This window comes from Rattus norvegicus, chromosome 10 (assembly GCF_036323735.1).
Source record: "Rattus norvegicus strain BN/NHsdMcwi chromosome 10, GRCr8, whole genome shotgun sequence".
Classification (NCBI taxonomy): Eukaryota; Metazoa; Chordata; class Mammalia; order Rodentia; family Muridae; genus Rattus; species Rattus norvegicus.
The window spans coordinates 53629126-53645000 of record NC_086028.1 but is presented as its reverse complement, the minus strand read 5'-3'; the positions used below and the strand labels follow the sequence as shown (position 1 = coordinate 53645000).

Below are 15875 nucleotides of genomic sequence, written 5' to 3'. Positions count from 1 at the left end.
CTGTCTGGTGGCTGATTTAGTAAACTTGCCCGAAAGCGTTGAGCATCTTTATCTGTAGGGACATCCATCATAAAACACCAGAGACCCCTGCTGATGGACCCCTATGGAACGTCACCTTTTTTTTTTTAGAACAGAAGAGTCAAACCCAGTTCTGCATTTTGTGCATGGGTGTTTGTTTGTTTGTTTGTTTGTTTGTTTGTTTTTCGATTTTGCAATGTCTCCTTTCGTTTCTTTTTTCTTTTCTTTTCTTTTCTTTTTTTTTTTTTTCAGAGCTGGGGACCCAACCCAGGGCCTTGCGCTTGCTAGGCAAGTGCTCTACCGCTGAGCTAAATCCCCAACCCCGAACGTCATCTTTTTAAATGGTGCTAACATACGAGATATGAAGTGACACTGTTTTGTACATAAGATGTACAGCTCAGTGGCATGAAGTGCTTTCATATCCTGAGCAGCTATCCCTCCTCTTTATCACCTGTGTTTTTATCTTTCAGCATGGAACAACATACACAGAACACACTAACTGTTTCCCCTTCCTCTCTGCCTCTGGCCATCTCTTAATCTCCTTTCCATCCCGTTGGCATTGAGAGCTGTGGTTAGCTCACATAAATGGAAGCAAACAGTATTCGTTCCTTTGTGCTTGGCTTATCATATTTAGTGTGTCTTCAAGGCCCATCCATGCTGTAGTGAGTGTTAGAATTGTAGCCCTTTTTAAGGCTGAAGACTAGTCCACTGTACACAGACATTATCTATGGACATTTGAGAAGATTCTGTCTTTTGATACAACATGCCATTTTTTATGTGTGTATGTGTGCTGTGGATGTAAGTGAGCATGCTTGTGGGTAAGTGCACACGTGAATATGCCATAGCACATGTATGAAGATCATAAGATAACCTCGGGTGTTTGTCCTCACCTTCTACCTTATTTGAGACAGGGCTTTTTCTCTCTACACCAGGATAAGCCCCTGAGCTTTTAGGCTTCACCTCCCATTTAGCTGTAGGGGCACTAGGATTACTGGTGCACCTGGCTTTTCACAGATTCTGGGGATTCGAACTCAATTTCTCATGCTTATGCAGCTAGTGCCTTACCCACTGAGCCATCTCCCTGGCCCACATGCCATTTTTTATTCAAAGTTTTCAACGGGCTCTCAAGATGTTTATTCTGTGGCAAGGGTAATAAAGTGTATGTGTCAGTGGGGGTTTACTCAGGTTTCCAGTATGACTGAGACTTTATTTGCCCTTCTTAGCCACACTCCTCTCTTCTCTGACAATAACTTTCAGAAACTTTGGGTTACGTTTCCCAGCTGCTCTTGTGTGCCCATTGGAGTGTGAGCAGACACTGACAGATGTGATTTCCAAAGCACACTGTTAAAAGGTTCGCACCCTACCATTCCCTGCCCTCCTCTTGATGGCCCAATGGAAGATGTAATTGCACTACCAAAGCAGCCATCATAGGCCATGGGAGGAAAGCTACATGCAGGGAAAAGAAAGAGGCATAAGATAGAAGGAAGCTTGGTTTCTGACCTGAGAGACTGTCTCTAACATGTGGCTCCCTTATACGTGGCTGTTACCTGAGAAGGAAATGAACCCCTGGCTCGTTTAAGCCACTAGCAGCTAGGGTCTCTTCCTATACAATAAACGAGAACGCGTTAAGGTCAGAAAAGGTCCATGCTGAGTCAGAAAACGGAATGGTTTTGCTTATCTGATACTGTGCCATGTTGATGTAAACAGTGGACTTTCCCAAATTTGTAGTGTATGATTATGGAGTGACCTTAAATGAAGCCCATACTGTGTACCCAAAATTCCCTTGTAGGAGGCCACCTCATAAAGACCTCCAGAAAGGTGGTGGGAACTTTCTAGGTGGTTTGCTGCCTGTGTGTCACCTGTTCTGTAGGCTGTGTAATGAAAGGGACTCTAGGATTTTCAGGCCAACTGCTCCTGGGCACATACGGAGTTGGCCAGGCAGTAAAGCAATTCTCTGTAGAAAGTTCCTGTTTCAGTAACGGAGTAGAGACCGTCTGCAACTGACCAATAAGAAGGCACCACAGAATAAATAACATTTCACAATGACTTTTCCTCCCTCTGAGGCAGCAAATGCTTCAGTGAAACTGATGCCCCCATCTTTATCTTCTGAGCCGATCTTAGGAGCTCAAAGCCCTGGGCAAGGCAATCCCTGTCTTTGAGAGGAGCATGAGAAAGAGAGGCTGAGCTCTAGACCCAAGGTGGAACTATGGTCATCATGCAATGATGACCCCCACCAAGTCCTTCCGCATCCCCCCAGAGGAGCCTGCTGACAGTAGAATTTAGCCTTGGCCTATCAATGCCAGCTACATCCATCTCCAAGGGCCGCTCGGAGCCTTGGGGAAAAGTGGGACATGAGAGGAAGAATGGTAGTTGGTGATGCCTATGAGGTGTCCTTATTTTAAGCATCAATGAGTTGTCCATTGAGGGTTTTGTCTGTCAGCTCCTCCATGTCCCCGCCATCCTGCTCGTCTGGCTCAGTAACTTTTGATGAAACTCCCAATAGTTCCCGTTTGGCCCTGGGCTTAGCCTCACAGGTCAGAACTGTGGGGTTTTGTTGTGGTGGTGGTGGTGGTGGTGGTTTTTGTCTGTTTGGTTTGGTTTTTTCTTTTTTGGGGGGGTTGTTTTGTTTTGTTTTGTTTTTGCATCTGCAGGCTGCTTTGACTCCGATTTTCATCTTTCCCAGTGTCCTCAGGGCAGCCTCTGTCTCTCTCTCAAGGAGGTTGTTTTTTGACACATCTAAAACTCATGGTAATCCTCCTGCCTCAGATTCTCAAGTACTGGGTTCACAGGTATGTGTCATCACAGCCAGTGACCGGATATTTTTATTAACAAGCCCTTTAAAGCCACACCCTTATCACTGCTCCCCCTACCTTTACTGTTCATAGCAAATGTTCTCACATTGTAACCCACAGTCCAGCCCATCACTGTCATAAGGTTTTCACGCCTTAGCCCTGAAGCTGGGTGGGTGGCTCATATATTCCATCCTTTCTCTGGTGGGTTCAGAGAAATAACACACTTCGAAAAACAGCCTCATATCTTTAAAATTGAGTTGTGGTTTGGGTCTCTAGCTTCAGAGAAACATGGGGGGCATTCCTATCCCCTTGGCCAAGAAGACCTAAAGAACCTTCCAAGATCTTTCCGGATACTCATATCTGGGGCCGGTGAGGGGACTCTGGACACATAAGCTCATGTTCTTGCGGATCCAGCAAGGAATCCAGGCAAATGGCTGGGTGCCCCAGAACTTGCTGTGGCCTGTGAGGAGACCAGAAGACCGTAACGGACTCCTCAGGCCACAGAAGCAGGTGTGGAGGCAGCACTCTCCACCTAGATGGACCCCAAATGAGAAAGAGGGGTTTTGTCTGCTGGGTTTTTCCCTTTCCAGAGAGAGCCCTCCTCCCTCTCCAAAGCATAGCTCCCCTTCAGAAAAAGAAAGCCATCTGCTTAGTCTGTGACATGTTGGTCACACACACACAATGACCACAGTTTGGATCCCCGGGACCCACATAAAGAGACTGGGTTCAACAGTGTGGAATCCCAGCTCTGGGGAAGCAGAGACAGGAGGATGTCTGCAGCACATGGGTCAGCTACTCTTGCTGCGCTGATGAAGTTCAGGCTCTGTGGGACACCCTAGCTTAAAGAAAGTAAGGCGGAGAACAATAGACTAACAGAGGAAGACATTGGGCATTGACCTTTGGACTCCAACAGCATGTGAACAGGCACATACGAGCAGACACGCGTGGGCACACATACAAACAGTCTACACGCACATACCACATACAGAAAGAATGAAGGAAAAAAAGAACAAGAAACAGAGAGAAGAAGCAGGGAGGGAAGAAATGTGAGGAGGAGGGAAGGGAGAGGGGGAGAATAAGGAAGCAAAAGATGATGAGAACCTCCTCCTCCTTATGCCGATCCATGGTCCCCTGGAATCAGAGAAGAAGGCTTGCTTTTGCTGGTGTTCTAAAGGATTACCGTCACTCTACAGGGCTACGTCTGTGAAAAATGCTTTCAGGTTTTGCCCTCTAAAACAGGCAGAACGTAAAATATTCATAGTCCTTTATAACTCCCCATTGAAACACACGTATTCTCTATCTCTCTTAACCTGTCCTAGGCCAGGTAGACCAGGCACCCCCAGAGATGTCTGAAGAACCCCCCAAAGTCCCCCCAACCACTTTTTGTCTGACTCCTCCTGGAAGCACTGCTCTCAGTTGCCCCACAGCCTACTTGGTAGGTGGGACAGGAAGGCCCTAGGCCTTGTAAATACTGTGTTGCAAACAGAAACTTCCCCAGCCTCCTGTACCCAAGCTTCACAGACTGGGGCTTGTCAGGGGTTGGGGAGAGGTTCCTCAGGACTTCCCCATCCCACCCACCCTCTGCTGATGTGACTGCAAGAGGATCCTCAGAAGAATCAGCACATGCCTTTTGCCAGAGCGGGGACCTGAAATGGCACCAGAGGACATCTACTTTGTCCTGTTTCCAGAAAGCACAGACACAGGTATCTGAACCTGTCAGAGCCCCCAGGAAGCCAGTGAGATGCTTAGAAGGCATAGCCCCTAAGGGAGTTGCAGTGAAACCCCCAAGAGAGGTCAAATATGGGTGGTTCAGCTTACCAGTCAGCCCTCACGGCTGAGTCTCTGGTCTCCCTGTGCTGGCTGCTTCATGGGCTGTCCGTCTCAGCCACCACTGACAGAACACGGCCAAGTACTGCTTCTCCCAAAGCACTGGGGACTCGGGAATGAAAAAAGGGCTGGAAAACATTCTTTACCAGGAAAGGCTGAGGGGCAAGAACACTTTAGGTCTTGGGGAGGGTCACAAGTTAGAGTCACTTTTGGGGTGGGGAGTGGAATTTGAAAAGACGAGAATTCATAAAGAACACAGTGTCACTTGTACTGTATCTTAAGGAACGCCCAGGACATTAGGTTTTCTCCAAAGTGGGATGCCATCAGAAGGTTCTGGTTGTAGTGATGGAGCTCACTTCCATGGCTCCTGGTAGAGAAAGGAAGAGACTGTGACAGAAGTCCTCCACGGGTCCACAGTGATGAAAATTCATTGACCATCAGAGGAAAGGATGGGAGAGGTCAGAGACAAAAGAGTCGTGGTGTTAGGGAGTATCATCACAGCAGGACAGAGTGGAGAAGGGGAGACATCGTTTGTCAGAGAGGACACCAAGGCTTCAGAGCTGGAGTTGGAGAAGAGACAGCAATGGGGAAGTCCTCAGAGGAAGTGTGTTAGGTTCCAATGCCTGTTTACAGTAAAACAGCGCGTCCAAGGGAAAGCAGCCAGCATGTCCTTAGGAACAAGGACTGGAATGAGAAAGACAAGCACGTCCAGGGAGGGAGGGGACCAAGGACAGAATAGGACAGGTTGACTAGAGGCATGAGTGGGAAGGGGATAGCTCCAGCCAAAAGCAGATGGACTCGGACTTCTGTAGAAACTTCCAAGAAGGAGACCCAGTGGCACATGCTTGCAATGCCAGGAGGGTCACAAGTTAGAGTCACTTTTGAGGGAACTGTCCAGCTTTAGGATCAGAGCTGTATCATCAGTTTCCCACAAGGTCTCATCCAGAGAGAAGCCTAGAAACTTCCAGGTCAGAATCCTGGTGTCAACTGGTCCAGGAGTCATTGGGCTCGGGGACATGAGGACACTATGTACAAAGATTGACTGTCGCATCTTCTGGTTCCTCTAGTGACCTGAGTGTCACACCACAGTGATATACTCCCCCAAACATACACATGGCTCTGAGTACCCAGTTCTCTCAAAATGAATCTCCCAAAATGTCAGTATAGAAACAAAGGCAAATTTCAAAGGCTTACGAAATATTGGCTCGAAAGCCACATATTCCAGAGGCCAGTCACTCCCGGCTCACCATGGAGAGCATGTGGCCGGCTATGAGAGTTTGATGGGTTCTACCCAGATGACTTTTAGCAGGACCGAGTGTGTCAGAGTTAGCGAAGAACAGAGGACCCCAAGCAGAGTCCCACTCCCGAGCTTAGGATGTGAGAAAGATCTAGGTCTCAAGTGGGGGTCGCCATGGGCACTGATGCTTTTTGAAACAGCGAGGAGGAACTCACCGTGAAGCAGATGTGGGACTTTTGAGGTAACTGCCGGGCTCTAGGATTTGTTCTCTCAAGTCCACCAGACTTCTTACTTACTTTTTCAACTTTCAGAACAATCATCTTGAGAAAAAGAATGAGGCATTCTTGCTAGGTAGCTTAGGCTGGCCTCAAACTCCTAGCAATTTTCTTATAGGCATGCACCACCACTCACAGACAGAGTAATCCTGCACAAAGTCAGACACGATCACTGAATAGAAAAGAGCAGGGGTATCTCACACCCTCTCTCACAGCTACCATGGCTGTAGGAGCAGCAGGCATTTTCCCAGAACACTTCCACCAAAAGGGAAATGACTGTCAAAATGCAATCTGCTCTGACTTTCTCTAAGATCTTCCTTGAAGTAAGCTGAATTCTATTTCCTGTTCCTTTTCTCTCACTGACTCCTTTCCTGTCCTGTTTACCTTTTTCAAAGGAAGCTGCCCTTCAGACATCCGAAGACAGGTGGCACCCCTCTCATCTTTTCTGCTTAGAGAAAATAATTTTTAAAATAATTTTTACATCAAGTCCTCACACCCCCCATTGGTTACCTTTCTCTGGGCATAACACGGGCTGTCAGTCAGCATTCCTCTGAAGGTGGCTGGGAGAGTTGAGTTTCACTCAGAGGAATCTGCCTGGCTCTCTGTGGAAATGACTTTTGCCTAAGCTGAAGACGCAGAGGCTGGCCGTCAGAGTCAAGAACCAGAGATGACTCCAGTATTAGCTATGGGTGGCTGGGGATTCTAGGTGTGCAGGTAAGAGAACTGAAAAGCAGAGGAGAGACGATCACAGTGAGATGCCAGGGGTTCAGGAGCAGGGGACCGCAGCATCAGAGCAGCTGACTGCCAAGGGAAGCGCTGGCACTGCCTTGCTCTGCAAGTCACCCCAGGGTGCGAGAGATGAATTGCCTCTAAGTTCACCTTCGAAGCCAGCACTAGAAATTAAGGAGAGCAGTGAGGGCCAACTTGCTTGGGGGTAATTTGAATCCTAAAGATATGTTCCTAAAGATATGTATATGCTAAATGCTTGGTCTCTAGTTCAGTGCTATTTAGATTAGGGGTTAATGGAACCTTTAAGAAGCTGGGGGTGGGGTGCATGCTAATGAGAGGTTGTTAGGTCGTTGGATTATAGTTACATAGGGGACTGCAAGACCCCAGAGTGTTCTCTGTGTCTATCTCTCTCCTACTGCTTTCCTCCCTTCTTCTCTCCTTCTTTCCCTCCCTCCCTCTTGCCCTCCCTCCCTTCTTCCCTCCTCCTCCTTTCCTCCTTCCCTTCTTCCCTCCTTCCCTTCCCCCGCCCTGCTTCCCTTCCCAGCCATGATGTAAGCAGTTTGATTCTATCATATGTTTCAACCACGACCCATTTCTTCACCACAGGTTCAAAACAGTGAAGCCAATCCATTACAGACTGAAAATTCCAAAACATGGAACCCAAGTCAGCCTTTCCTCCTTACCAGGTGATTATCTCAGGTGTCCCACAAGGATGGGAAGCTAGCACCTTAAGTACAGACGCAAAACTGCTAAAGAGGCTCACACTGAACAAACCCAGTTCTGTACTTAAAATAATAATTAAATTCGTCCCAGAAATGCAAGGAAGGCTCAGTGAGAGGAAGTGAATAATATGACGTGTCATATAATCCCATGCCAAGGTGAGAGAATTTTCTAGTGTATGTTTAAAAATGTATTTGATGGCCTTAATATTCAGTCATGCTTTTAACATTCCTTGTAAATGAGCAAGGGAAGGAAGACACTTTCAAACACATTAACGCAAATGTGTCACTATCACATCAAAGAAAGGAAGTCCCAAAACAAGTCAGTCTCCAGGAACACAGGGGTTTGCAGACATAACTGGCAAAGACTCGATAGTGGCCACTTCTCTGTCACCCATTCCTAGCCATAAATCTGGTGCCCTGGCTGGGGAGCCGAGTGGAAGTGCTTCTTATCAGGATGTCCTCCCCAAGGGCAATGCTCATCTGCTATCTTGGAGACAAGTTGGAATCAACTCTTCACAAGAAATCCGGAGATGGTAGATGGACATAGCGGTGCAGGCCTGTAATGCCAGTACTCAGTAGGTCCTCGGTACTCTGAGTGCAAGTTAGAGGGCAGTCTGAGCTACATAGCAAGATTTCACATTAAAAAATAAAATGCAGAAGACATGCTCACGGAGTTCAGTAGGCTCAGGAAGTTTAGCAGTCCCCTACCACACGACTCAGAGTCTCATTAGATAGAAAGTCACTAAGGTGTACCCCCCGACCCTGGTGCCCTCTAAATTATTCACCACTCATCTCCACGTGCAGCTTGTCTCCAATAACAGCTGCCTTTCCTCACTGCATAGAGACGATTTTGTTTCCTGGAACACAGTTTGCTAAACTGGGCTCTTTGTTGGACTAGAGAAATCTAAGAAGACCCTGAGGTTTTATGTACAAGAGACAGTGTATATGTGTGTATGTTTGATTATGTATACATGTGTGCTTACTAACTAGACCTTCCTTCAGTGTTTCAGAGGGACCCACTACCTAGAGCACTGTTTCTCCACCTGTGGGTTGAGACCCCTTGAATGGGCCTTTCACAGGGACACCTAAGACCACAAGCCCATCAGAGAACTGCGATTTGTAACAGCAGCAAAATTAGTTGTGAGGTAGCAACGTAAGTAATTTTATGGCTGGGGCCAGTACCACATAAAGAACTGTATTAAAGGCATGTTGAATTAAAAGCATTAAGAAGGTTGAGAGCTGCTGACCTAGAGAGTGTTTGAAACTCTTCTGGAAGAGCTGTAGGTGAGGCTGACGTGACCTAACTGAGGCAGAAAATCCCCAGAGGAGGTTGGCCACGTCGACCAGGTTGGGTGGAAGTGGTTGTATAAAGATTTGCCTGACAAGAGCCCACACCACAGAGCCACACAGGAACAAACATTCAACCGTATGTCTGAGTGGATGTTGGGGTTCTTGGAAGACAGCGTTACATGGAGAAGAAGGATCTGGGAGCTGACCAGGAACCATATTACATGATTCAGAGAATCAGGAGCTGGGTTTCTGAACGTGGCCAGAACAGGGTGCCCAAGAGACACCAGCTAGAGGCAGAGCTTCAATGGGTAGAATTTCCCATGGGTACAGATGCCCTGAGCTACTAACAAAAAAACGAGACAATGAAGGATTCTAAGATGGGTGTGTTCTCCAGCAAAGAACAGAGAAGAAGAGGGAGCCTTCCCCCACTGCCACAGTATTTAAGACTTTGATGTCCACAAAACGAACTTTGGAATATGGGAAGAGGGAGGAAGAGTATTAAAAGAGCCCTTGGTCCACATCAGAAATAGAACCAAGTCATTACCATTGATTGTAACATCTCATCTCAGAAGACGGAAACCCCTCATATACCCCAAGTTATTGGGGGACAAACTCATGAGAGAAGATATCCACAAAGCCATAAGCATCTGCCAAATGTCCATTGTATTATTGTCATGAGTATTATTTTCTTTTATTTCATATCTCTCAAGTCTCAAGTAAACTATGGCGTAACCCTCAACCCCAAACTCCCTTCCTGTAACCCCCCCACGGCATCATGCGTTTCTCACACATATAACTAGATGATCTCTGTGCCACGTGTCCTGAACCACTAGACCACATCTCCTTGAGAGCAGGAACCATCTTTGCCTTCCCATGTCTTCTGAGCCTGGACCGTGACTGTACACTGAACATTCTCCATAAGAAACTGCTATGGAAGGTTAGGCCTGGTCAAAGGCCACACTGCTGCCATAGAGTCAGGGGAAATACCACTCAGAGAGGCATCTGATTGTAATCAAGGCTGTGTGGCTAGGAGTGGAGGAGTGAGGTAGAAACAAGCAAGACTCATAGGCTAGAATCCATCTTCAATCTTCACATCCCAGCCCCGCCCACACCCCCATGAAACCACAATGCTCATTTGCCTAGGTCAACACAACAACAAGACTCCAGAGGACATGTTAATGGAAAGCACAACAGTCTCTGGGGGCCACACCCTGTACCCCAACACTCTCCAGCCTCTAAGCAGCTTCTACTGGTGTGGTGCATTGAGGGCTTCTTGTCTGTGATATCCTAGGGAGACTTGTGGTGCCCTGCTGATCACGAACAGGTCATAGCTGTGTCTGTCCCTGATAATTTCCCATGGAACAGGCCAGTCAGTGCTGTGCTGGGAGACCACAGAGGGATGGTAGCTTAGTGTTACCAGGTGAGAGCAGAGGTTGGGGAAGACTCTGGAAGATGGAGCTTAGATCCTTCACCCAAGGAGGAATTTCCAGTCCACTCGGCAGGTAGAGGAAGGGCCGAGCAGTCTGAGGAGATGAAGCAGTGTGTTCAAAGCTGAGGACTTCCTGAGCCTCACAAGAGAAAGCAGGAGGGTGGACCTCGGCTGGGGGCAGGAGGGAGATTCACTTAGACCTGGGACATCTTCCATTACTATAGGAACAGGATGCGGGAGGCTGGGGAGGCCAAGCTCTACTGGCCAGAATCTGGGGCCCAAATGAGAGTTAGGAGACTTATGCTCTGAGCTACAAAAGTTACCTACTTTCTGGTTTATCACCCCCATGTGATATCTATGCCTTCATCACCCAGAACCATAGAATCCCAATTGTCCAACAGCTTCCTGCCAGCCAGACTAGAAGCAAAACCACAGCCCACCACTGGAGCCTTCTCTCCTCTGGCCAAGAAAGAGCAGGTGCTAGAGTCATCCCAGGTCTGGCGCTTTCTGACTGAGTGGCTTCAGCACCCCATTTCCTTTTCTGTAAAGTGGGAGTGGTAGCCACAGCTACCTCAGAGTGTGGATATCAAGATAAAAGAGCATGAAGCCGGCTGGAGAGGTGGATCAGTGGTTAGAGCACTGACTCCTTCCAGAGGTCCTGAGTTCAAGTCCCAGCAACCGCATGGTGGCTCACGACCATCTGTAATGAGATCTGATGCCCTCTTCTGGTGTGTCTGAAGACAGCGACAGCGTGCCCATATAAATAAAAATAAATCCTTCTTAAAAAGAAAAAGAAAAAAGGCATGAAGCACTTTGCACGGTGTCCAATGCACCACAAAAGTGTAACCAAAGGGGTAGAAGTCATGTAGAAGATAAAAGAGATGGAGGGAAACGTATCAGAAGCAGGCCCAAGGTCCAAAGGAGAAGGGTGGGTTCGAACTATCTGATCACATTCTGGGGAAGCTACTAAATCAGATCCGATGTGTACCACTTAACAAAGCAGGCAAAGTCTTTAAACCTAGATCCCAGAGGACTGGGTGTGGAGGTGCATGCCTTTAATCCCCGAGAAAGCAATTCAAAAAAGCACTTGTAAGAAGTAGTCTGTGAGTTCAAGGTCAGCCTGGTCTACACAGTGAGTTTCAGGTCAGCTAGGGGATACACAGTGAGACTGTCTCAAAGGGCAAAACAAAAATCAACAATAACACCAAAAAAAAACCCTCCAAAAACAAACAAACAAAAAACCTAGACACTTCAAGATCTCAGCACTTATGAAGTTCCATTTTTTAAACACATGAAGACTAGAAGACTGACACGATTCAGTGTGTGCCCATGTACCTCTAAAACATTGCCCCTAATCTGTAAATATACCCTGTATTTAACAAGCTGTATGATGCCTTCAGTTGTAAAGATGCGTCGTCATTTTGTGTATTGACAAGAAAGAAACATGGGGGCTAATTATAATTGTAATATGCTAACTTCAACATTGCTACACTATGAGTAGAAAGTGGGACTTTTCACAGGGGCACTGCCTGTATCCTCAGTACTTGGAGCTCAAGGCCAGCCTCAGCTACATACTGAGGTGGAGGCCAGCCTGGGGCACAGGCTGAGACTGTCTCAGAAAAGACTAAACAGAGCAGGTGAGATGGCTTCCTACCATGTTTGACAACCTGAGTTTATTCCCTGGGATTCACAGAGTTGGAAGGACAGACTCCGTCAAGCTGCCCTCTGACCTCTACATGTACCAAGGCAAGCATGCGCATGCACGCTCTCCTCTACAGCCACGCACTAAGTAACAGATGTCTTAAATGGCGATGATATATAGCAAGCAGTAAAGTGTGGGCCACATGCACATCTCCAGATCGAGGCTACATCCTCACATGTAGTATGCATTGCTGTGCCTCTGCGCTCAAACCCCAGGCTACAAACACATGTATACATAGCTCACAGTGGAGGTTCTACTGGGTAGCTCTCATTGCATCGTGTCCTTGCATTTCTGACACGACACTGTAGATCAGACATAGACAGCCAGTGTTACAAATAAGGTTATCCAGGCAGTCGGAAGGATGCCATACGCCAGAACCTGGCTGGAACTCTTGTCTCTGTTTCATCTTACAACGGTTCCTAAGCAACCTCCACCTTACCAAGCGAGTTCCCCCATCCGGGCTTAACAACACTGTGTAAACTTTGTTTCACCTTGGAAAGATGTACGGTACAACTGGTTCCCAGAGATTCGGAAGAGGTGTTAAAGGAGCACAGCTCTGCTCTGGGAACCCGACCTCCCCCAGGCAAAGCAAAGCCCAAAGCAAAGTGGACCGCCATTCAGAAAAGGCCTTCAGGTGAGTTGGCCTGCTTTTAGCCCTCCGGTTGCCTCCTCTCAGCAGGAGGCTTAACTCACTTCATACCACATCCTGCTGCTTTCATCTCGCCTTCCTTTTCCCTCTGAACAGCCTCCTTCCCCCTACTGTCCTGAACTTCTCGTATATTTACTACCACCACCCTCGGAGGGGCCATCACGCCAGCGCTACCGTGCACACACGTGTATACATTCACACGCTCATACTCGCGTGTCTCCAGCGCGTAAACATAGCGCTGGGAGCGCAATTCCCTAGAACAGCAGCAGTGTCTGAGGGTCACTAACTTTAGGCAGCCTGAGGCTCGGGTGGAGGATAACGCCCGGGTCCTGATGCCAAACGACTCCGGTTGGTCCACGTTCCCCCAGAGAGTTCAGAGCCAGAGAAAGGCAGGTTCCTTTACTCCAAAGCACAGGGTGGCCTGTAACCCAGGAGGAGGCTGCGCACACACTTAGCGGCATAACTACTTAAATCTTGATGAACAGCCCTGGGACGCTCCTTCTGCCTCTGGGTTTGTCTCGTGGGTTTGTGGGTCAAGGTCCCCTAGGTGGACCTTAACTGTGGAACTAGGAGATCGCCAACTGTCCAGCCAACCGGCTGCAGTTAGGGCACATTGCTCTGCTCTAGGATGGTCCCAACCTGCTCTGGCTGTGCTTCGAACTCTCATACGTGTCCTCAGCACCCCCTGGCTGCCCAGCTACACACCTGCAGTCTCCGCCGGGCGCCGGGCGCTGAGCCCCTCTCCTGCGGCGACTCTCAGCAGTTGGGGTGAGTCCCCGACCACCGTTCAGTGGCTGGAGCCCGGCAGCAAGTCCCAGCATCTGCCGGGTCGCAATACCCTGGGGGGCGGGGCCTGGGGGCGGGCCTGGGGGCGGGGTCTGGGCAGGGCTAGCCACCTAGCCGAGCTCTCTCGCCCTCTGGTGGCCCGACCGTGTCAAGCCGGAACATCCAGCTCTAGGTAGGGGTCAGGACTCAAAGCAGTTGCCCTGCGCTGGGACCCCATCTGCTCCTGAGAACTACAAACTTTAGCTTGTGTACCAGTACTGAGCATCACAGCTCCCCAAGAGAAAGATTAGGTTCCGTGGGGCGTTTTGTCTGCGCAGGAGAGGTGGGTGGGGGCTTCGGGGAAGGAGAAGAAAGAGGAAGCTTCGATGAGCTGCTTCCTTCTCATATTGAGACCCAGCGCCCCACTTCCTCCTACTACTTCTATTTTTCGGGTGCTCTTAACCCTTAAAAGGACTGCACACCCTGCTGTGATGAGGAGCCCCCTGACTCCTCTATTCCATCTACAGGGACCTTCCTAGAAAATTCCAACCAGTCCAAACTTCCAGCACTGCTTCCGCAGCCTCCGATCCCACAAGCCACCACCTCTTCATCTTACAGAATCTCCCATCAGTTCAGCTGGGTTCCACCTTCCCAGGAGTAGGTCCAGAACCGACCGCAAGGTCATACGTTACTTTTGGTCAAAAGCCACAGCCCTACCTGAAAGCTAATGTTAAAACTCAATGGTTTTTCTTTTCCTGACTCCCTAAATACCAAGAAAAAGTGACTTCCCCAAATAGACAGAAACAGAAAGTACCCTTTGGGCTGGCACAGAAGTTGGAACTAGGTGGGGAAGGGGCTTAATGCCCACCATGGGTCTCCACTTTGTTCACAAAAGTGTTGACATTTGGAGGAGGGGGATGGAGGAAGCAGGCTCCACTGTAAAGAAACAGACAAGATTGACAGTGTGCGGGATGGAGAGGATAGAGGAGGACGTTTAACAATCCAGGAATGTGCTAGAGACGTCATGGAATGTTTGACTTCTTCTGCATTCTTGCTGTTTCCAAAACTGAAGGAAGAAGAAAACTAAAACCCCAGGAAGCTCAGAACCTCAGAAACCCAGCGATGCTGCCCTCCAATGGCACACTCTCTTTCTTATTAGCAGCTGTGGCCCAGATGTTGAGTTTGAAATTGTCCTCCCTTCAACACGGGGATGGGTTGTTGTCCCTGCAGGGCTGACCACCAGCCAGACCTCAAGAGCACCTGGAATCTTCTGGACAGAAATTAAAATGACAGCTACCAGAAAATACAACACCCACCCCACCCCACCCCCACCGCCAATGCAGCTGGCAAGACCCACGGGTGCCTCTGTCACTTGGCGGCACCTGGTCGCATTCCAATCACCGTATGGCTCTGTTGTTTTCTCTTATGAACAAGGCTATGAGTAAATAGCCCTGCTTCCCTTGGTTGCCTGATGTCTTCAAAGAGCACCCTGCCCTGTTTTGACTTCCTCATTTTATATTTATTCCACAATGTTCTAGAAAAAGGTCACCAGGAAAACCTTGAATACCAGATCCAGCATGCCAGTTCATGTGCCTTACTGTTGCTACCTTTCCGAGGAAACTCCCCTGGTCCCTGAAGACTGTTCACCTCAGACCTCTGTTTCTGGCTTCTTTTTTTTTTTCATCTTCCCTTTAGCGTTAGACATTACATTTTTGCATGAGGCTGCTTCTTTTCTACCAGAGCACCCAGGTCCATCTCTCCATCCCATTCATGGTAGCCTAAACTTCTCTCTTGAGTGGAAACCCTGTGATTCTGGTGTCGCTGCACCTCTGCACCTCAGTCATCAGTGCAGAGACACCCTAGGATCTCTCTGCTTCCCCACAGACTCTGGCTCTTAGCACCAGAGGACAACGCTTCCAACACAGGAAGCCTAGACAGCCAGCTCCCATCCAAACTCTCAGCGTGCTTTCCTTAAAGCCAAACGTTCTGCTCATGGTAAACCACACCTCAGCACACAGAACATGAGGCAGATCTCCCCTGGGTTTCCATCCCTCCTTGTCCTTCCACACTCTGATTTCTCTTTAGATTGCCTCGCCTCAGTTATTCAGTCTGTACTCATAGCCAGTCAACAAATCACTTCAGCTGCTATTCATTCCTGGGAAAAAACTGATCCCAGAGGAGCTGGGACACAGAAGACAACCTGGAGGGGCATTCAAGAGAATCTGACTTGAATTCTCTGAAAATGAGAACAGCCGGAATACTCTAGACTATACTTCCAAAGAAAAAAATGGTGGGAAAAATGAAGCATTTCGCATTTGTGTTTACAGTGTCTGGGAGAATATAAGGGTCATAGACTAAATTATTAAGAAATCACCAAGGGTGGGTATGGTGGCACATGTCTCTAATTTAAACTGGAGAGGCAGAAGTAGGTGGGTCTCTG

The 15875-nt window shown here is 48.4% G+C and overlaps 2 protein-coding genes across 5 annotated transcripts in view; one reads left to right on the top strand and one right to left on the bottom strand.

The window, feature by feature from the left end:
• Window positions 1–13532, bottom strand: part of Pik3r5 (phosphoinositide-3-kinase, regulatory subunit 5) — a 68082-nt gene extending 54550 nt beyond the window's left edge. For 2 of the 4 annotated variants that reach the window (XM_006246770.5, XM_017597454.3), the window contains exon 1: window positions 13376–13532. The gene's annotated coding sequence lies outside the window, so the exon portion shown is untranslated. Of the gene's footprint in view, window positions 1–4628; window positions 7330–13375 lie in introns of those variants that run through there. The other 2 variants (XM_039086573.2, XM_063269619.1) reach the window with 2 other exon arrangements.
• On the top strand, window positions 12181–15004 carry Pik3r5l1 (phosphoinositide-3-kinase, regulatory subunit 5 like 1). The gene is made up of 3 exons (XM_039087308.2): window positions 12181–12655; window positions 13298–13438; window positions 14508–15004. Exons 1-3 carry the CDS (start codon window positions 12522–12524, stop codon window positions 14878–14880), a joined length of 648 nt encoding a protein of 215 aa, XP_038943236.1. The 5' UTR covers window positions 12181–12521; the 3' UTR covers window positions 14881–15004.
• The last annotated feature ends 871 nt before the right edge of the window (window positions 15005–15875 follow it).

Coding starts and splice junctions, on each gene's coding strand:
- Pik3r5l1 (XM_039087308.2), top strand. CDS start 12,522: ATGTACGGTACAACTGGTTCCCAGAGATTCGGAAGAGGTGTTAAAGGA. Junction 12,656..13,297: donor CATTCAGAAAAGGCCTTCAG/GTGAGTTGGCCT, acceptor GCTCTGCTCTAG/GATGGTCCCAACCTGCTCTG. Junction 13,439..14,507: donor GGCGACTCTCAGCAGTTGGG/GTGAGTCCCCGA, acceptor CCAAAACTGAAG/GAAGAAGAAAACTAAAACCC.